A 22,609-nucleotide genomic window follows, 5' to 3' on the forward strand; every position below is an offset into this window, starting at 1 on the left:
TGGGGAAAAAAATACCTGCTTAAAAATATATAACATTTTCCCAGATATGCTTAAATGATGCTATATACATTTTAAATAATTCTATACTTTGCATTTGACAGCCCTATAGCTGTCAACCATATTATACCTGATAAATATGCTGTTACAACTATAAGGCAAGCATTTTACATATTTACAGCAAGATATTAACATTTGACTTGAGTTTATTAAGAAGAAATCTGTGGTTGTGACTGTACATTTAAAGCATATATAGTAGATTTATTCAAAATATAATAACAATTTATTTAATAATAAAGTAATTATTATAAAAAGTCCATTTGTACCGTTGTAATAATATAATGATTTCTTAGGTTATAGCGCCTCCCTGAGGATGGACTTGAAAAATCATTGACATATCAAACTTGAGATCATGAAACCAATGCAAAGCTGAGTGAAAGATGAACTAAAACTAAATATTTACATTTTTAATTGTTCCTTCAGAGGGTAATTATGAAATTGACTATGGTTAATTAGCTTATTATAATACCTAATGTTTTTTTCTGTCCAAATTAAAGTCCACTTTCTCTAGAGACAGTACCTCGATGGTGATCAAGGAACTAGCAAGTCAAGTACAGTGTAGTCAGAGACCTTAGAAAATGTTAGCTTTCTTGGCCTAATATAATACTGTAGGGATATTCACAATGATAGGGGGGAAAGCCAACAAGCCATCAAGAGCTTCCATTAAAGAAGAGAAGCTACAAAAAAACGTACATTTTCCATACTTCAAACAGCATGAGGCCACTGGTCTTAAAAGTAAAAATTATTGCAACATAATTGGCTTAAATTAAATAGCAAAACAGCATAATATGGGACAATTACACAAGATGGTGCAACCAAATCATCCCATATGCTCTTCCATTCCCTGTATTGTCACAAAGCATTTTAATGAACAAGTTAATCAGTCTTAGGCAGAGACTATTTAGCAGAGATGGACCACTTCTATTAAAATGAATGGGAGAAATTGGAACGCCCAATGGTCAACAGATGTACTGTAGAAAGGAATTCCCGCCTGTCAGTCAACTCTAGAACCAGCATGCACATTAGCTATACAAACCTGGAAAATTGATTTTTTTTTTTTTTTTTTTTTATGTAATCTGTGGTAAAGAAGCACATTTTATGATATCAATTTTGTCAGATTTTACAGTTGATTTGAAATATGTTCTTTGATCGTAATCTTGACCAACCCTTTAGGAGATTTTGGTCTTTCCCCATTCAAGTAGATAGGAGCTGCACTTTCATGACTGGAAATATCTTCCCAGGAGCATTTCAAAGATGGCCGCCAGTGAACTGACTGGCTTTAAAGTATTTTCCTAAGGACATGACTAATAAGACATTTGGTAATGCTTGTATCAGCACTGCATCTGTTTATTATTATTATTATAGTCCATTCATTACAAAATTAACATGTTATTTCTTAACTTAAAGGCAGATGCTTAATCCAAAAATCATTAATCCACATTGTGTTACAAAGGTATTTTATTAGAGCACATCAACAACAAAAAAGAAAACACCTTTAGAGGGACAATCAAAAGTGCCAAGGTATCAGGCTTTAATTTCTGTACCCTCAAAATGTGTACCTTAAGTATCATTTTTTGGGATTTGTACTCAAGTGCAAACGGAATACTTGTACTTTTACTTAGTTACATTTACAAGGAAAAAATAGTACTTTTTACTCCTTACAATTTTATTCAAACTTGAAAAGAACTCCTTACATTTTTGCCACCTTTTCACTGCATCCGACAGATGACAGACAAGAGGTCAGTCATTTCAAATAGAGTGTCGCACGGCAGCTGTATGGAGTTCCGACCATCTGCAGAGGCGTAATTTCAGATCTGATTTGAGCTTTGGATATGATGAAATATTTGTGCGACAAGACCATATGTGACCGCCCAACTGAATGCGATGTATTCATTCAAAACTATGAGCACAAAGTGAGAAACACTGATGTTTTTTTAAACCTAAAATTTATTCTAAACGCCTGCTACTTCTACAGATTGGACAGTTATGAATTCAAAAATGATCATTCACGTTGCAAATATATATATATATATATATATATATATATACACACACACACACACACAAAAGGCTTTTGTAATTAAATGTGTACATGTCATTTATTTCTACACTTGCCTTCGTATTTTAAATCATATCTATGTATTTCTTCTTCTTATTTGCTGAATTATTATTGTTGTTTTTGTTAGGCAACTATTAATTATAATAATAACTATAAGTTAAATGAGTAACCGTGCCACCACGAGGACCTACTAAGTAGTGGGAATTGGGCATCCCAAATTGGGAGAAAAGGGGATAAAAAAAAACTGTGGTTTTTTTTATTTATTTATTTTATTATGAATTTTAATGAATTCATCCATCTGCTCAACAGCAAGGTTTGGTAGCAAACCTCAGAAAACAATTCACAAAACCAACAACATTCTTCAAAGAATGTTGCTTTCTTCAAAGCTTATTTTGAATGTTTTTTATCTTTCTCTATGTCTCAAGGGGCTGGGTGCTCTAACATCGCAATTTGTGGGTGCATTCGCCTATGCAACGAACATTGCGTGACTGGCAACATTTTTGCTAAATAAAATTACATGTATGTGGTTCATTACAAGTCTCAGGGCACTTCAGAAATGAAATGTCCACTGTGTGGCACTAAAAAAGAGTGAAATGTTCTCCCGAACAGATGAGGTTTTTAAGGTTAATGTTCTGTCAAGATTTAAATCAACAAAACCTACCTCCCTACCCTAAACCTTAAACCTAAACCTAACCGATAGTGTCAGAAAAAGTAAATGTGAGATGAAAAACAATTTCTGAAGCAACCATGTAATTTTCTGGTGCTTCTATGACACTTTCAGCTTACATGTCGACTCGTGTGCTCTTCAGGACTCGTACCCCAGTCCTTTGTATTGCATTGTAAATGTAGTTGTTTATGTAATGCAAACGTTAAAATGAGTCATGCACTAGAGTAAAAGTGCTTAGAGTTCATAAGATAGCATTGTGTGAGGAACAGAGCGAAAAGTTAATGTTTATGAACTGATAATCTGCCGTTTTACTCATGATTTGAGTGAAAGGGTATAAAATTAATTGTTGTTTTAGCGCCTCTAGTATTCATTCCACCAGGAAATTGCCGTATTTCGTACAACAGGTCACATAAAATCATTCTGCAAAAATGTAGTTATTATAACATGATTCTATGACCAGGCTGCGAATGCCACTGGGGGAGAAATATGACAGTCGTCGGTTACAGTAAAAAGGCGACTTAACAAACCAGTCCTCTCTCACACAATCTCCCCTCTTGATTTCATTCTAGCTAGGAAAAAAGTTACTTTTTTAATACTTAAGTACAATTTAATGTGAAAACTTTTTTACTTTCACTCAAGTATGTTTTTGGCTACATACTTGGACTTTTAATTGAGTAACATTTGTACTCAGTATCCATACTTTCACTTAAGTATAATTTCTGAGTACTTTTTACACCCCTGGTCCTCTGGCATTTCCTCAGTAGCTGCTCTCGTGACCAGTCAAAATGTATAAATTACTAGTGGCTGAAGGGTTTTCAGTCGGGGTGCTTTGTAAAACAATGTCTCTGTAAAACAAGATTTGAGGAAAGTAAACAAATAAATTAACAAGAGATAAATTAAATGTTTATTCACATTAAATGAATGTTATGATCTATCGACAGATTACCAGAGACAAATGATTTCATCCCTCTGCTTTTTTTTAAAAAATAGCAAAAATCCCAGTTACAGCAACCTACTTGCAATGGAAATATATAGGGCCAAGCAATAAACATTAAAATACACATTGTTTCTGTAGTAAAGCAACAATACTTTATGTGTTTACTGTACATTATACATGTTAACACAAGACTAGTGTGATAAAATTGCATACTAACCTTATCTGTGTTACTGTGTACATTACTTTGAAATATAATATCATGACCACGTAAAGCCAGTAAACCCAGTAAACCTGGTAACTTTCACTTGATACATGCAAGGATACCAGAAAGGGTCTATTTAAATGGAGCAAACATCACTCACAGGAATTACGTCTGTAACACTAGAAGTTCTTCCACCTAGAAAATTACTCTCACCTCAAAAAGAACGATTCTGTGAACTTTACAGTTCAAATAAAAAGCAGGTTTTTACTGAATAATTACAGTTTCTCTCAATCACTTTAGCTCATTTATTGAAACAGTTTTAACATTCTCTAAACTGTTAGTGCAATTGTCACAACTGTTTTATGGGACATCACAACTTTATTGCATGTCTGCAAAATGTAGTAACTCACCCAGAACATTTAATTCATGCTTCAAATCCTAGTTACTGTGTCAGTAAATTGGCCAATGCCACCAAAATGAAAAGTTTTTTTGTCATCGTGTGAGCCGTACTGGTCAAAATGTTTAGATGTTTTTTCACTATGGCGGTCAACCCTGGAAATGTTTGTTATATACAAATTTCATTTTTGTTCTACATTTTTATTGACACTGACTGTTTACTGTACTATACAAGAATGTCAGGTTTGTCTAGCTGAATGTTATTGTGTATCACACTGAGCTTTTTAGATACCGATTTCAACAGTAGGTAAAAGTTTAGTGGGAAAAGTCAATACTGTACAATACTGTAGTATGCAGAAAAAGGATATGCACATTTGTATGTATACAATAAATGTATTTTTGTAGCAATGTGTTACATGTAAACAGACAATTCACATATACATGTCCATTTTTACACATTTCTTACATTTAAAGTCATTTTAGTGAAAAGAAAATTGCCACAAAATGACATCCATGCAAAAAAAAAAAAAAAACCACGCAACAATGAAAAAACCTGCAGTATTTCTGTAAAAAAAAAATTGTACCTCCTCACAGTACATAACTTCTTGTCGTACGTAAGAAGTCCCATCTTCTTGGTGGACATCCTGTTGCTCTTGTTGGTCTGGCCATAGATTTAGCAGACATCACAAACATCCCATGTCATAGATGTTTATGGATTGCACATGTATGTCTGACAGATTTTGATGATTGAATAGATAATTTTGATTGTGATGGCTCACACGATGAAAGAATATTTAGAAGTTGTGAAAAGTATGACAATTTCACTGAGAATCAACTCAGTTTTGATCAGCAAGCCATGTGCATTGAGTTATTGTGCAAATTGTAGACAATTGTACTTACTCTTTTGCACACTTGTGCCAAAACATGTGCAATTTGCTTAAATGAATAAGAAATTCAAATCTGGTATGAACAATAACTAATTGTTCAGAGATTTGAACTTATTGTTTTAAAAAAACAAAAAAACATTCTCATTCAAGAATTGAGCCAAAGCGATTGAGAAAAACTGTAATATACATTAAGTGCATTAACACAAAGGCAAGCTACATATTTCTGCTTTTAAACCCTCTGGAAAAACAATTGTTGCTTAAAAATATATAGATATTTGTGTTATTTGCTGTTTATAGAGGATAACTTGAACATGGAACATTTCTTTAAAAGGAAATACAGTGTGAGACAAAGGAAGAGAGAGAATACCTGTGTGTGCCTAAAACTTTAAACACTCTGCTTTCGTCTGTGATTTCCTGTGTTGTCTATGAAGACACATGAGAATTACTTTAGAATTATGACCAACATCTCTAATCCACAGTAACTATTATACTGTAGCTATTAACTAAAAAAAAATGACAATATGTAGCCATACATGGATCATAATACACTCAATACACAACAACACACAACACTTCATCACAATCCCTCACCTCACAGTTGTGCAGACTGCACCCTTTAAGCCCATGTTTCCAGAATGCTAAAATACTTTCTTCTAAACAAACTGTTGAAAAACAACACATTACAAATACATAAAATAACATGTCACTTGTGCAACTAGTTTGTACTTTAATAATATAATAAGATTTAATAAAATATAAAATATAATATGTAATGTAATATAATATAATTTTTGTTCAGCCTGATGTCTTACCTAAAGTCTCAATAGGGAAGTCAAACTCCAGTTCAGATGCTAACTCCTTGCTGGGGACACCCTGCATATTGACAATTTTCACTGTTTCTGGAAGATGACAGCAAAGATCAATTGATTTAGAATATAAGTAATATGTGAATGGCTTATTACCTGACTCATTGATACATCATACGTACTTTCCAGTGCGATCAAGACTGTGTCTCTATCCAGCTGTGTCACTTGTACAGCCCTTATTGTCTCACTGTCTAAGAAAAAACAGGAAAAGACAAAAATCACACATTCACACACTTTAAAGTCAAATGAACCCTTTAAGCCCACCGTGAAAAAATTATTATCAAAATATTAATAACTATAGTCTTGACCAACACAAAATAGGTATTGTTTTAAAGCTGTACTTTACAAAGCATGTAGGCATTATTAATAATAATTTATTAATAATTTTGCACTATACATATTATTGTATTCTGTAAAAACATCAAACTGATCAAATAGCCATGTGTCATATGTCGTTGTAAAACTCTCAAAGAGTAAAATACAACCAGCCTCTTTGTTTTACTTACAGGCAAAAATATAGCAAGCAATAGCTAAGTACATGTCTTTGACATACACGTTACATATAAACAGGTGTTACATTTTCATTTATAACTTCACGAAAAATAAACAGAACATAAAATATCCATCACTTAGAGGAGGGGATTCCCATTAAAGCATGCCCACACACAACGTAACCGGATGCATAGATTATTAGATAATTCACACTAAGCACAATGTGCACACAGCACATGATGTGCTGTCTGGCTAAAAACATATGAGCTTTCCTGGATCAGATTACTTCATCTGAAATTATGTAGTATGTTTTCCAGCTTCATGGTACACTAAACCAATCATATTAGAATTCAGAATGCTGCAACCAGAGGTGGAAGTCATCCAAATATGGGCAGAGAGGATTGTTCACTCTAATTACATATGGCCACCAGGAGATGGCGCAGAGTACAAGTTTTCTTTAAAATTATACCAAACAATTTATCCTCTATTGTTTGTTGTAAGCCTTTAATTTTGGGCATGCAGGAAATCTTCAGAAACACCTTCAGAGCTTAAAGTGTTAAAGTCAGCAGGCCTATATGGTATCTGCAAATGTTTTCCACATTTCTTCAATGATTGTGAGAGAAAATATGTGGAATTCTGCACAAAGGATTTGCATATAATAAAATATGTTATATATTACTATATATTAAAAAATGCTATATATTACTAGTAATATATTAAATATATTACTCTTAATAGTAGCTGAAAGCATAATCAACTTATTTTATAAAAAAATATGCAAGGGGCGAGGGGTGTGTAGAACTTTGCGTATTCTCAAGCCCCCAATCTGTGCAGGTTTAGAATTAGTTATATGACTGTTTTAATGTATCTACATGCTTTATGAACAAGTGGGGGTTTACCTACCTGCCTGAGGGTTTGGCATGCCATTTAGTTGGATGATGTCAAACTTTAGCTGTTGCTTATTTTGCTGATCATCATTTCTAAGGGGGCATTCCCATACACCCACACAGAGCTGAGGAAGCTCATCAGTCATTAACACAAGAAGCTCAAAGATGGGCAACGGGTCTGGAAGGGGCACAGCTATGTGCTTCCATGAGAAAATGAGAAGAAGAAAAAAATGTAATGAGAAATTTAATTTAATTATAATATTACTATTATAAATAAATATTATTATATATGTTTACAGTAGAGAAATAACTGTTGTTTATTAGTTTTGATCAGTGCCTTATATCTTATATCCCAAATTGTATATTGTGCATTTAATGTATCTGTATTTTTATCTGTACATTCTATCTATGCATCCATCCATCCATTCACCCTATTTACACTGGTAAAAAAAAAATGTTTACCTAAAAATATTCTTCATGTGATAACTTTGAAATTAACTGGTTTTATTTACTGAATCACCCTGAATAAACCACATTACACCAACAAAACGAATTTTAAGGGTTAAATCAGGTAGAAATACAGTAGCTCCTTAAGGTAATCTATCTATCTATCTATCTGTCTGTCTGTCTGTCTATCTACCATCATAAAACAATGCAGATATATTTGTACTCCACAAAAGCAAACAATATGTTGCATATATGAACAAATGTCAAGTAAAGCTGAAAAGTGTATTACCTTCAGGTGCATGAACTTCTGCAATGGTTCATACCACAACAGCAGAACAAGTCCAGAGGGAACAGCAGCGCATAGGAATGTACTGTCTGTGTATGGATTACGAGCTAATGAAGAGAGAAGAAATATTGCATGGAAATTCATTTGATTCATGACATTTGATTCATGGTTTTAGCTTATTGTAGTCCATTCTGTGAAGCAGGAACAAGAATGAACATTAGTTCATTAAGAGGCAGAAAATCATCCTCACCTACACTGCACTTTCGACAGCCCTTAGTGTCTGGGATCTTCACAGACACAGCAAATTTCCTGAGAAAAAATATTTTTGAGTTTAAGATGAGATGAACAGCATTTAACAATCATTTGAGTTAATAAACTAAAAATTTCAGTCTCAAATTGACTTCAGTGGTAGCTGACCTGTGGATGATCCGATCAGTGAACCTGTTGGTGCCGAGAGACAAGTGACTCTGTTTCCTCTGTAAGTGTCCACGTTGCTCAAACAGAGCCGTTAGTCTATGAGAGTAGAGCTGAGATGACTTCCCTAAGAAAATAAAAATAATATACTGCTTTGTTGTGTGCATGTTTTGTATAATATAAAGGAATTGTTTGAGCGCAAAATAAAATGTTAAGCAGAATGTCCAAGCCGCTGATTTTCATACAAAGGACAAAAAGTTATATCTTATCTTATCTTATTGTTATACTGTATATGGTTATAAGATTGTGACGAGGAGGAGGGCATGGCCGGGCCGTGATGGAGCACAGCCGGCGCTGAATCAGGTGATCAGCAGGAGAGCGAGATAAGGGGCAGCTGAAGATGTCAGTTCGGGAGAGAGAGACACACGTGGCCGCGTTGCATGTGTGTCTGTGTCCTTATGTTTTTATGTGGAGTTTTTATTAAACTTTATGTTTACTGTTCAGCCGGTTCTCACCTGTTACAGTGGTACCAAAACCCGGGAAGGAGGAGAAATGTGCCGTCGCGGAGTCCTCGCCACTGCCATCCGCCAGGGGAGCAGCTGTCTGCTTGGAGACGGAGGGGTCGCTGCCGGCCGCCAAGAGCCGGAGGAACCGCGGCTGTCTGCCGACAAGGGGAGGAGCAGTTCCGTCCACCAGGGGCCGGAGGACTCGCTGCCATCCACCAGGAGAGGCGCGAGCTGGCGTCTGCCAGAGGGCGGAGGAGCAGTGAGGACCGGGCAACAGTGCGTCCGGGAGCCTCCGAGCAAGTTCTTCTCTCTCTCCTCTCTCTCTGTGTGTCTCCGCTTGCCCTTTCCCTCTCCCCACGCCTCCCCTCGTCTCTCCCACCAGGTTCACAGGAGGCGGGGTGGGCCACCGGCTGACAGAATGGCCTGAAGGGCAGCGTCTCCCCCCTAGAGATGGGGAGGGAGATGGCCTGAATCGGGTGGGGGAGGAGTGTGACGAGGAGGAGGGCGTGGCCGGGCTATGATGGAGCATGGCCAGCGCTGAATCAGCTGATCAGCGGGAGAGCGAGATAAGGGGCAGCGGGAGATGCCGGTTCGGGAGAGAGAGACACATGTGGCCGCATTGCATGTGTGTCTGTGTCCTTATGTTTTTATGTTGAGTTTTTAGTAGACTTTATGTTTACTGTTCAGCCGGTTCCTGCCTCCTCCTTGCCCATCCTTTACCTGTTACAAAGGTCTCTTAGTGTCTTATATTCTTCTGGTTTTACAGTGTTGAGTGCACTGAGTTTCACCGAACGGCAGCAAGATTTTCACAAACATTTTTATTTCCTCACACAAAGCTATCTGATGTCTTCTGGGGGTTTTTTGGACCTTGACTTTGGACCCCATCCACTTTGTTATATGGAAAAGAGCGGCTTGGGCATTGTACTAAACATCTCCTTCTATGTTCCACATAAAAAAGACATGAGGGTTTGTAATGTCATTTTTGGAAGAATTATTCCTTTAACACCCATCATGCATACAGTATGTTCACTTAGTTGTGAAAGTTATTTTAGAAATGTAATCTGATTGCACAAACATTTATACCTTTAAAAAAAAATTACATACCAGAGATGGACATTAAGACATTGTTCATGACATAAAGCCAAGTGCACCTCTGCGGAAGCAACTGCAACGGAGATCAAGAGGTAAAAACATATTTACCATTAAAATAAGGTATTGTACTCTTGTTCATGCATTTTCATAAATAAGAAAAAGTCATGTATTAATTCAAATATTAAGGCATGATATTAAATGTTTGAATAATGTAAACGTAATAAAATGATTAACACATGTGAGCTTAGGATATATGAAGGATATAATTTGAGCTTTTTATTGTTGATAATATTATCTGTCTACTGTATGCTAATATACATACACAAATGTAACAGCTAACAGTACCTTTTCTAAGGTGTCTTCATGAAGCTCATTTAAGTTAAGAATGTAGACACCCTCCTCGGCCCCCAAAATTAGATACTGATCTAGAGGGAAATGATTAAAGAATCAAATATTAAATACTCTCAAATATATAACTCTCTGGTTCTGTTAATACTGGTGCTTTTCTGTTATAACTAGTTAATTTTACTGGTTTTAATTCTATATTTATACTGTATTAGATTTTAATTTGATCAAAATTCAGTGTCAGAAGAATTTAAGTAAATCCGTACCTCTAGTTTTGGGAAAAACCCATGTCTCAGCACAGTTAATTTTCAATGGGCATCCATTAAAGACTTTGGTAAAACAGGCTCCCATCTAGGCAAGATGAAATATTAAGAAGTTGTCATAAATACAGAAGTATATTATGACAAACAGTCATTAATTAATTATTTATTATTAAAATAAATATTATGTGTTACATTGCACTCAAATTTACTGTAGCAGTAGATGGGTTTAACACACTCAATGTACTGTTATCTAAAAGGATAGACCCATTGAGGAACATGAGATTAGATGGTTAAACTTACATAGACTTGGGGAGTGGGAGGAAGTCCATGAGAATCAGCTCTCTATGAATTAAAGGTTAAAAATACAGTTTCTGTATAATCCCTTTTGTCCAAAAACTTGTCAGTAATACTTTTAATGGCTTAGAAAATAAATGACAGGCTTAATGTGTTTTAAATGCTAAGCTTTCTTAAAGGGGTCATGACATGAGGATTCAAATTTTCCTTGATCGTTTGACATATAAGAGGTCATTGCAGGGGCAGTTCTAGGGTCACTGGAAATCCGGGGCTTAGCCCACAGATATCCATGACCATGTATGCATCATTTTACACGGGATGCACTTTAAAATATGTTTAAAAGATACATCGGCAAAGAGTCCATTTTTAAATTAAGTAAAAGTCTTTCAATATTGTTTGTTAATGAATACAAAACATAAAAAGTTTGCCTGAGCAAAAAATGAGTTGGACAGAAAATATTTCAGATCTACCAACTGCTTTATTCCACCACTGTAGACAATCATCCGCAATCCTCCTTAAAAATACTGTTCTATGCAATTATCATTTTTAATCAAACTCACTGAACACAGGCCATATGTTTAAAACCTACAAATCCAGAGCCATGACACCAAGCTGTTATTCCTATTAGGGACCTGCCTATAGAACATCCAAAAATTATATCATATTCATCAACAAAAATGCATGATCACAAAGTGAGAATACCAGACTTTCCAAGATGTTAGATTAACAAACAAAAGTACTGCACAGTTAAGGTTTCACATTAGCACTGCTGCAGCCATGGATGACAGAAAAATCTGTCCATTTCTCTTTCATATTATGTTGACAGTGAATCCAAACTTCTTTCCAAGTACTGAATTTTTAGAATCTATTTTTGTGAGAACAAATAAATGCATAAATTAATAAAGATTATGTATAAGTAAAGACTCCTTACCCATTCGTCAATCACATAATTCATTTTATATCATCTAGTATACACAAACATGTACATACGTAACACACACACACACACACACACACACATCATAATACTTTTTACTTAATGGTTACACCACATGATTATTTTATTTATTTATTTATTTAATTAATTTTTAGAAAATGCTATAAAGGTTTTTCAAAACTTTATGAAACCAAATTGGACAAAGATTACATTTCTGAGAATATGACATAAGTGTTTTAAACTAGATTTTTAAAAGGTTTCTCATTTTAATTTTGGGTGTAATTTGTCAATGACCCATAAGTAATACCTACGAACCATTTGTCTCTAAAACATTGAGGTAATTACAACCAAAATTTCCAATATCACTGGCTGGATCGTATGTAACTTCTTATCAACGATTGGACAGTTTACATGTCAATCAGTACTTCTTGTCTGATTGGACGGTTCTTGTCAAGAGTGAATGAAGACACTGTTTGATGCGCAGCGAGCAGAATAGCTGTTCTAATAAGGATTTTGTTTTTCTGCGCGTTTGAAAACTCGGTGATTAGAACAAGGTTATAAAAACATTCGGGGCATTTGCTGAAACATCCGGGGCTTAAGCCCACCCCTAGCGCTGCGCCTGGGTCATTGTACTATAAAAACATACTGTAAGTTTCAGAACTGAAAACTTCCTCCTTAACAGAAAAAGAGCATTTATTTAAACCAAGCTGCAAAAATGGCTTGTTTGGAATTTGTGGAATTTGTGACATCACAAGGACCAAATACATCTGAATATGCAACGCCTATTTTTCCGTGATTGCACCCTTGGCCCCGCCCACTGGTGCTCAGTCAGTCACACAGGTGAAAAGGTGAGAGATTGTCCTGTCATGGGAGATTAATCCAAAGTGAATTTACACAGGACACTTTCATGTGCCTGTTTGGATTTAAATGTTTTTTTACATAAACGTGCACTAGACGAATGACTTTGACCATTATCATACATCTTGCGCTGCTTTTAAAAGACGCAATGTCAAGTTATAACTTTAAAAAGGATCCCCCATTGTGTTTTATTCAGCTGCGCTGTCTTGCTGTTGTGCTGTTTGGAAGGTGTCCTGGACTGTTTTTTCACCCATCTGTAAAATTGTAAACATCTTTGATCGTTTTGATGTGTTTCCGGCGATGTGTGTGTAAACAAACCGGGAAAATGTGAGATGTGAAGACCAGCGTCTCTGCTTTGGCCTGTTGAAGCGGCTGAAGCATCCAACATCACCGTGTATTGTATTACATTTGAGTATTCAGAATATTTCAGTGTGAATTGCTTGTGAAACAGTCACAATATGATTCAAGCTTTGCAAAAGAACTGTTATTGAAAGATGGGGCAGTTAAAATTGGACTATTGGATGAAAAACTGTAAGTAACCAATTTAATTCATGAATGTTTCATTTGTCATGAATGTTTGATAGTTTATGCTGTGCTTGAGTGAGCAGTTTGATACATTCAGATGAAATGTGTTGGGTGTACGTTTTGTGTTAACCCTGAAATGTAGTTTTAATGTTGTGTGGAGTTGGTTCATTTTCTTTGGATTACGTTTCAAATTTGCCTGTATTGGAAGGGCTGCATGATGTTAGCAAATCCCAACAGTGTGCATTTACACTGAAGTCTTAAAGGGCCAGGTAGCTTAAAACCGAGCGTTTCAGACAGAGGGCCAGAGACAGTGTGGAAAATTATTATATATGACTAAATTATGATTGTTTGGTGCAAAAAAACATTCTAAGTGGACCTCAGGGAAGATAATAAAATTATCAAAAAAAATTACCCCTTTAAAAAACTTTCTAGTCCCAGGTTCTATCCATGGTGCTGAATTGCCTAGAATTACTGTAACACAATTTCATTTCTGACAGTAATGACATCCAATTAATCAACCCATTAAAGTAATATTTTAATAAATGAAACTGGTAAAACTTAATTAGGGAAAGTGTCATTATGATTATGACTAACACAACACACATATTGTTTTGTTTTCTTTCCTTAAAATGCAATTGAATGTGTTAACATGTTAAATACAAATATATATATATATATATATATATATATATATATATATATATATATATATATATATATATGATATTAATCATGATTAAAGGAGAGGAGAGTACGGTGACGCCATGCAAAGGGCAGACGTGTGGGAGACAGCTCTGCGCACTTTGCCAATTGTTTTTAATTATTTTCATGATATAATCCGGTGAAATTCGATACACCCAGTTACACATTTACTGTTTGAGGTAAACATGGCAAAGAAGTCAAAATCCTCGGGCTCTGGAGACATTAAAACACACTTACGTGTTCAAGATGAAAGCCCAGACAGGCCTGTGGACCAGGGACTCGATTTGGATGGCGCGGTGGGAGAAGGAATCCAGCGTCAACTGTCCAACATGTTGGTGATGTTGACGAAGGTACTTGCGGACTTGGAGGATCTCGCTGTGATACGTTGATCGATTACGGCGATGGAAAAAAATTCTCTGAGCTAGTCACAAGAGTGACAGATGTTGAAAAATGAATCGATTTTTTGGAGTCATCAGAGAGGGAATTAGCCGCTAATCCGCCCACGACCAAAGTTGATTTGGAACGTGTTCTTGAAAGGCTTGAAGATCTTGAGAATAGAAGCCGCAGGATTAACATTCGAATTGTTGGAATTCCTGAGCATGAGGAGGGCAGAGATATGGTGAAATTCCTAGAGGAGCTTTTCCCAAGTCTGCAAGCTGGAAATCGAGCGAGCTCACAGAGTCCCAGCTCACAGATCTGCTGAGGGAGGAAGGCCCCGATCGATTCTGGACAAATTTTTGAGATCATCCGATAAAGATCTTGTATTGCGCCAGGCGAGGAGCAAAGGAAATCTTTCTTGGAAGAAGTACAATATTTTCTTGTTCCCGGACTTTGCGAACTCGACAAGACAGAAACGCGATCGGTTTAGGGAATGCAAGAAACTCTTACATCAGTGGAAGATCACTTTTGCTCTGATGTTTCCAGCCAGACTGAGAATAAACACAAAGGATGGCAGCAAAGTATTTACATGTCCCAATCAGGCAATGTCTTTTATTGAAACAATGGGTGAGTAACCATTGGGTGTTTTTCTTGTGAGTGGATTGACTCACTGTACATACTATGGCTTTCGGAGGAAGCTGGGCGCCATTTTTGTTTCCTTTTGCATTGGCTCTGCCGAGTGGTTGGAGTTTGTTTTATTTTGTGGATTAACACTTTTCCTTAAAGAAACTTTTGCATTGACGGAAGATCACTTTTACAGTGAACGGATGACCGCAAAATATCTACATGCCCACACAAAGGATGTCTTTTATAAAGTTGGCGGACTGTGTAAATCATGGGATATACTTTTATGCGGCCTCCAAGTGAATTGACTCTTGACCATCCGAGGAACCGGGATGCGTGTTTCGTTTCCTTTTGTGCTGGTTCCGCCTAGCGGTTGGAGCTTGTTTTGTTAAATAACATTACTTCGGGACAGTTATGGATGAATCTGTCAGTTCCTTGTGCTTATGCCTCCTGTTGGCTGGAGTACGATTTGTGGAGTATTTTCGTGGGACATTGGAATGATTATGTCATCTGCTGCACTCATTAGCTGGCTCACTGAAGATTCGTTTGTCTGACCAAGGAAACTGAACGGCTCTATATCGGCTGGAATTTGTTTTGTGAAGGAACACACCTTCGAGACAGTTCTGTGAATGTGTCTACATGTTCTTTGTGTTTATTCTGCCTATTGGCTGGGGTTTGTTTTACAAAATATTTGATGTTATGTAATTTTGCCTTACAAATTTGTGAGGCAAAATTGAGCAATCCGATGGCAAAGTTGTCGCGGGGGCTCTCATAGGCGTACATGGACTCTTTGAGTTTAGAGGGATTGATGCCGGTTGGCTCTGTCGTGCGCTGGGATAATGTGTACGTTTTTCTTTTCTCTGTTTGTTTTGTTCGGGGGGAAGTTCGGGGGTTTATTGTTGCACTGATTTTGAAATGTGGTCTTCATAATTTTGTTTTTGACACACAGTTTATTTTTTTTATTATATCAATGAGTCAGTTGTTAATATGAGTGTACTATCTCTCTCCATGTGGAATGTCAATGGGTTGGGGCACCCCATAAAAAGAAGGAAGGTTATATCTTTTCTTAAACGTAAGAAATATGATATAGTCTTTCTTCAAGAAACGCATCTTTCCCCGCAGGAAGCTGATAAAATTTGGGAAGATATGGGGTGGACATGTTTTCTTTAGTGTTGGCTCAAGTAAGAGCAAGGAGTCATTATATTGGTAAATAAACATTTACAATTCAAATATCTCAAACAGATTAAAGATAAATTAGGAAGAGTCATTATTGTTTTAGCAGAAATTCAGGGGCAAAGTTTGATTTTGGCTAATATTTACGCACCTAACGCTGATGATCAGGACTTTTTTATAGACTTGAAGGGATGTTGCAAGCCGCTGGCACCCCTCATGATAAAATATTGCGAGGAGACTTTAATCTGTTGATGGATTCAGTCCTTGATCATAGTGAAGCAAAAGTGTGTAAACCCCCTAGAGCGACACTGACGCTTCACAAGATCTGTAAAAATCTTGGTCTTACAGATATTTGGAGACATTTGAACCCATCTGGTAGAGACTATAAATTTTTTTCATCAGTCCATAAGATTTATTCTAGAATAGATTTTTTATATACGTGTATATATATATATATATATATATCCAAATCCTTCATTTCATCTGTTGTTGATTGCTCAACTGGAAACATTTTAGTCTCGGATCACGCCCTGGTGAGTTTAGAGGTGTTGCCACATATAGAGAAAAAGAAATCATATAGTTGGCACCTTAATGTATCCCTTTTGCAAAATCCTGATTTCCAACAAATGTTAAAGACTGAAATCAATGTTTATATGGAGACCAACTGGTCCTCGGTATCCTCTGTGGGCATGGCTTGGGAGGCACTTAAGGCGGTTCTTAGGGGTTGGATCATACACTATGCCTCATTCATCAAAAAATCCAAAGCACGAGAACTTGTGGAGTTGTGAAGCGCCATATGTCATTTGATGGCCTCAGAGAATGGACCCGATTGAAATATAGATATAATACTATTTTGTTGCAGAGAGTGGAGTTTTGGTTATTCAGGGCAAGACAGTCATACTTTGAGTCGGGGGACAAAGCAGGAAAACTTTTGGCTAGATATATAAAGCAGAGAGAGTCCTTTTCTACCATTCCCTCAGTGAAATCTGCTGGTGGTGAAATTTTTACCTCAGCCATTGATATTAATAATGCCTTTAAAGAATTCTATCTTGATCTTTATAGTTCCACGTCTTCGTCTACTGATGAAGATATTAGAAACTTTGTGGAACCATTAGATCTTCCTAAACTGAAGACTGAGCAAAAAAACACTCTTGATTCTGAGATATCCTTGGAGGAGCCTGACGAGGTAATTAAGTCCCTACCTTCTGGCAAGGCTCCGGGGCCAGATGGTTTTGCCGCAGAATTGTTTAGATCCTATGCTACAGAACTGGCTCCACTTTTGTTAGAAGTTTCCAACCATGACACAAGCCAGGATCAGTCTGATTCTTAAAAAGGACAAAGATCCAAGTGAGTGTAAAAGTTACCGTCCAATCTCCCTGATCCAACTAGATGTAAAAGTGTTGTCAAAAATGTTGGCTAACCAATTAAGTAAGGTTATGACATCTCTTATACATATAGATCAGGTAGGGTTTATTCGGGGCCGCAGCTCTTCTGATAACATCAGGCGTCTCATCAATATCATGTGGTCAGTGGCGAATGAACAATCTCCGGTCGCTGCCATCTCACTTGACGCCAAAAAGGTGTTTGATATGGTAGAATTGGATTACCTTTTTAAGATTTTGGAAATTAATGGGTTCGGGAGTACATTTATTGGTTGGATTAAGTTACTTTATAAACACCCTGTAGCAGCGGTACAAACAAATGGATTAATTTCAGATTACTTTACTCTGGATAGGGGCACTTGGCAGGGTTGCCCTCTTTCCCCATTATTGTTCTGTCTTGCCCTGGAACCATTAGCAGCCGCGATAAGAAAGGAGGATGATTTTCCAGGGGTGATTGCGGGAGGTATGCCGCATAAGCTTTTGCTTTACGCAGATTATATTTTATTATTCGCCTCCGATCCCACTAGATCTCTGCCTTGCCTCCACAGAATTATTAATTCCTTTTCCAAGTTCTCAGGATACAAAGTCAGTTGGTCTAAATCTGAAGCTTTGGCTTTGACAGCGTACTGCCCAGTAATGGCCTTCCAGCTGGGCGCCTTCCAGTGGCCCAAACAGGGCATTAAGTATTTGGGTTATAAAGGGTTATAAGTTGATACCTAATGCATAATTTTGTGGTTACATTTATTTTTGTCTGTTTTGGAATCAATAAAAAACAACAACAAAAAAATCATGATTAAAGGATTTGTTCACCCAACAAAATACTAATTTTGTAATTTTTACTAAAGATGAAACAATTAAAAAAATATATTTCTTTTTTTTTTTTCTCAAAGCACAAAGTGGCTTCAGAAATCCTGTATATATTGTACATATAATACAAAACTTTCAAGGACCAATATTATGATAATTTTAATGTGCTTTTATGTAGTTTTTGAAGTTTGAGAGCAACAATAAAACTTCCATGTTCTATGAAAAAAGAAAGCCATATGGGTTTGAAATGACATGAATCAGAATCAGAATGATCTGAATGTGAGTAAACCATGTCAGAATTTTCATTTTTAGGTAAACTATTATATTTTTAATGATTGACAATCCTAATAAGAACATTCATTTAGCTTAGGTGTGTTAAATTGTGTGGGGTATCAGCATGTAATTTTAAGTATAAATGTTTTATTTGTTATATGTAACATTGTGTAACTCACAGAGTCTTCCATTTTCTTCCTCATGGTGCTCCACTCTGGAGAGAGAGGCATGTCTCTGCTGAGAGTTCTTGTAAGAGTCCTCTGTTGATCCTGTGTATCATTCCCATCAGGAACACAAGGGTCACTGCACCACTGCCGCACATCCTGACTGCCTGAAAACCTTAACAGCACTGTAGAGGAAATAAATAAAACATTGTTATAATGGAAGTAGTATGGTGAACTAACCATGTATTGTGTATATGTGCAGGTAGTAATACCTGATTTTGGTGCAGTGTCAGGGCACAGAGTAGCACTTGGTCGAAGCGTCAGGTCTTTGTCCTCCATATCAGAGTCTAAAGATCTCATGGGAGGAAGTGATGCTGTAGTAGTGACGGGTGGTGGGCTGAACAGTCCACTCTTCCTTTTACTCCACTGTAACATTACAAATCATTTACATCCTTACATTAATTGTCATCTAATCATACATTTTATTTGCTCTGTTTTTTTCTCTCTCAATTTCTTATACCATACCTCAAATGAAGACAGCCTTTTAACTGTCAAACTCCTAAAAAAAGAGATCAAGTTGAATCAATGTAATGACAAAAAAAAATCTAATTGTTTATGTATAAACATTTCTCATTGTGTCATGATGTTGTGTGATATTTATTTTGTATTAGATGACAGAAATGGCACATTTGGAATTTCTGTAGGTAGGCTACAACTCCACAAGATAGCAACACAGAACATGTCCCACCTCTGCTGCAATTCCTCCTCCACACTCTCCAACAGACCTCTGCAGCAGTGAACATCATCCAAAGTAATAATTATTTGCAGTAACAGTAAGCTGCAATAAAATTATAAGTCTATTTAAATGTATCAATTCTTACGGTGACTCTGGTTCATCTCCAGATATGCTCCAATCATCGCAAGACCCCTAACAACATAAATATACATCAGTCTTCTTCTCAGAGATATAACTATCAATTAATGGAACAGACAAAATATTCTATTAAGTGGGATAAGATTTTGTTTGTGTATTGTTTCTCTGTTTGACTCTAGGTTATGAGAATCTAATGACAATCACCACTGAGAGTAATGGATAAAAAAAAAAACTAAAATAATAAAAATTGTCAAAATGTCAAAATCTGGACACCTTACAGTAATGAGAACATGGGATCAAATGTGCTTAATTGTCATGAAAACATGTCAAGTCACAATGCTAAAAATCTTAAAAGAATAGTTCACCCAAAAATGATTTAATCAGCCTTATGTCATTCCAAACACGTTTGACTTTCTCATGCAGAACACAAAAGGAGATGTTTTAAAGAATATTGTGGTCCATCTTTTCAAAATAATGGCAGTGGAAAGTACCTAATTTTAAACTGTAAAAAGGGTTGTTTCTCACAGAACCTAATGTATGTCTTCAGAAGACTTGAAATATGATGCACAAGTCACATGGACTACTTTTATGATACTTTAGGGTCCTTGTTAAGCTTTGAAGTGAGGCGCTATCCACCGTCTTTGTATTGAAAATACGAACAAGGGTGCTTCTAATTTCTGAAATTGTGCATCCTTGTTTCCTTTCCTTGCTTCCTTTCCTCGTTTCCTTGCTCCGCCCACTTAGGAAATGAGGAAAGGATGGAAGGAAAGGAAATGAGGACAGAGGAATCAAAGGAAGATGTTTTTGTAAAATGGAATGTCCTGCTCACTCACGCGTCACTTCAGAGCACCGTCTCTGCGCAGCTGCATTACATCGGAGCACTTTCCATTATATTGTTGAAACTTGATAAACTGATATTTTCATTATAAAACCTAATAATTGAAGATTTACAGTTAAAGTATGTGACAATTATGGTTTATTTAAACCGCAAAGGTGAAGCATGAATTAAAACTGTTGTGTCAGATGTGAAGGGGGAGGAGAATTTATGCATGTGTTGGTGGTTCGCCCAAAAAGTCTTCCACATAGGAAGCTCCTAGGTTTCCTCGCTCAAGCGTCCTTGGTAAGCTTCCTCGATCCTCGCCTCCTCGTGGTGCATTTAGCGAATTGATACGTCCTTCATGATGGCGGACTTTGATCGGTTTCCATGTCACTGGCTCGAGGACGGATGAGCGAGGAAACGAGGAAGCAAAATTTAGGAAACGAGAAGCACCCCAAGACATTCATTAAAGGTGCACTCAGTAATTTTTTGAAGTATGTCGTAGTATGGCTCACACTGACACCTAGTGGTCTGGATGCTGCATCATTCAAACACAGTCATTTTCAGTTACCAATCCCATTGTAGAAATTCACTATGAACAGTTAGTCTGGATTAATTTAACCCATGAATGAAAGTGTCCAATAACAGGGCAGTTACTGAGTTTAAGCGAGTTGTATTCAGCTGGTCATGTGATGCTAACATGGCTGCCCCATGAGGCGCCCCTGCTCCATTTAGAATAAAATAGATTTAAAAGGTTACTGTTATGACTGAACTCTTAATCTCACATGAGTGGTCATGATTTTATACATATGTTTCAAAATTACTATTTATTTCATTAGAAGTAAAACTTTAAAGTGCATTCAGTAATTTGGTGCTAATTTAAAAAGTTTTACACATTAACGAATTAATTGTGTTTTTGTGAAGAGTGATCTGAATGGTGTACACTCACATGAGATGAAGACTGTACTCATAATAGTTTTCTACAAAAAAGTACAAGTTTTTATTATACACGGTGTGGGTTACCCCCTTCAATGTGTTTCGCCATGTTGAAATGACATGGTCCGCTGTGTTTTACTAAACGTCAAAGAAGAAATTCTTGCGCTCATTGGCTGCCGCCTATGTAGATACGCATGTTTATGCTTAGCACAGTGTTTGGTGATGCGAAGAGCAAAAAGAATATAATGGAGCATACTTATTATCGTGCTTTAGAAGCAGAGGCAACGGGAGATTCAGTAGCTGTACTGCCGAAGAAGCGAAAAAGGTCTGAAACAAGAAGACAGAAAGACCAGCAAAGGCAAAAAACTAGAGTAAACATCAGTACGGCATACACAAGGTGGAAAGATTTGATGACAGAGAAAAACCTGAGTAGAGATGCTCATGTTGCTTCTTTTTTGTTGGACAGGTAAGGAATTATCAATTGTTTAGACCACTCTCTAAAATACTATCAGTGGAATTTATAGAAAACTCATACAAGTTTCCCTCGAACTTTTTTAAATTACGTGTGTAGTCAAAATATGTTAGTAATGGATAGTTTTCAGCGGTGTTTATAAACGCAACCGGAAAGCAACGTGTCATTTTATTTTCTTTATCACAGCTATAGTAAGGGAGGCCCATCTACCTCCACCTCTATGAAATGGCATTTGTCTTCATTCGTTTAGTAGCTTGGCACAGCGATTGTTGTAGATTTTGTGTAAACCATGACTTTGGTTGCTTGGAAACAAAACAAGTTCGCCAAATACACTTTTCATGGACATGCTAAATTTGATAATCAAAAACTATTCTAATTTTTCCTTTACCATGACATACTGTATTGCTAGATAATTTAGGTTTATTTTACGCAAAGCAGTTATCTATTAAAGGTAATAACTGTCTTTAGAAATAATGTGAAACTTAGTCTCCAAAGATTATTGATATGAGGGATAATAATAATCTGTCCAAATGTAGAAGTCTTTTTGCTTGAATTCTGACTTTTGTTTTTAGGCAAAGCAATTATATTAT

At 36.5% G+C, this 22,609-nt stretch overlaps 1 protein-coding gene across 4 annotated transcripts in view; it reads right to left on the minus strand.

Annotated features, from left to right (window-relative positions):
• Window positions 1-1,378: 1,378 nt before the first annotated feature.
• Window positions 1,379-22,609, minus strand: part of LOC127410309 (mitogen-activated protein kinase kinase kinase kinase 2-like) — a 39,087-nt gene continuing 17,856 nt past the window's right edge. For 2 of the 4 annotated variants that reach the window (XM_051645509.1, XM_051645529.1), the window contains exons 15-32: window positions 19,802-19,848; window positions 19,669-19,707; window positions 19,446-19,479; window positions 19,193-19,346; window positions 18,936-19,105; window positions 11,104-11,145; window positions 10,807-10,891; window positions 10,541-10,620; window positions 10,208-10,268; window positions 8,601-8,724; window positions 8,434-8,492; window positions 8,187-8,290; window positions 7,467-7,650; window positions 6,194-6,262; window positions 6,018-6,104; window positions 5,797-5,867; window positions 5,573-5,628; window positions 1,379-3,628 (exon numbers count right to left, since the gene is read on the minus strand). In XM_051645509.1, coding sequence (XP_051501469.1) covers window positions 3,541-3,628; window positions 5,573-5,628; window positions 5,797-5,867; window positions 6,018-6,104; window positions 6,194-6,262; window positions 7,467-7,650; window positions 8,187-8,290; window positions 8,434-8,492; window positions 8,601-8,724; window positions 10,208-10,268; window positions 10,541-10,620; window positions 10,807-10,891; window positions 11,104-11,145; window positions 18,936-19,105; window positions 19,193-19,346; window positions 19,446-19,479; window positions 19,669-19,707; window positions 19,802-19,848 — 1,554 coding nt within the window. In that variant the 3' untranslated portion in view covers window positions 1,379-3,540. Of the gene's footprint in view, window positions 3,629-3,664; window positions 5,629-5,796; window positions 5,868-6,017; window positions 6,105-6,167; window positions 6,263-7,466; window positions 7,651-8,186; window positions 8,291-8,433; window positions 8,493-8,600; window positions 8,725-10,207; window positions 10,269-10,540; window positions 10,621-10,806; window positions 10,892-11,103; window positions 11,146-18,935; window positions 19,106-19,192; window positions 19,347-19,445; window positions 19,480-19,668; window positions 19,708-19,801; window positions 19,849-22,609 lie in introns of those variants that run through there. The other 2 variants (XM_051645517.1, XM_051645525.1) reach the window with 2 other exon arrangements.

The sequence above is a fragment of the Myxocyprinus asiaticus genome, chromosome 2 (assembly GCF_019703515.2).
Source record: "Myxocyprinus asiaticus isolate MX2 ecotype Aquarium Trade chromosome 2, UBuf_Myxa_2, whole genome shotgun sequence".
NCBI classification, from domain to species: domain Eukaryota; kingdom Metazoa; phylum Chordata; class Actinopteri; order Cypriniformes; family Catostomidae; genus Myxocyprinus; species Myxocyprinus asiaticus.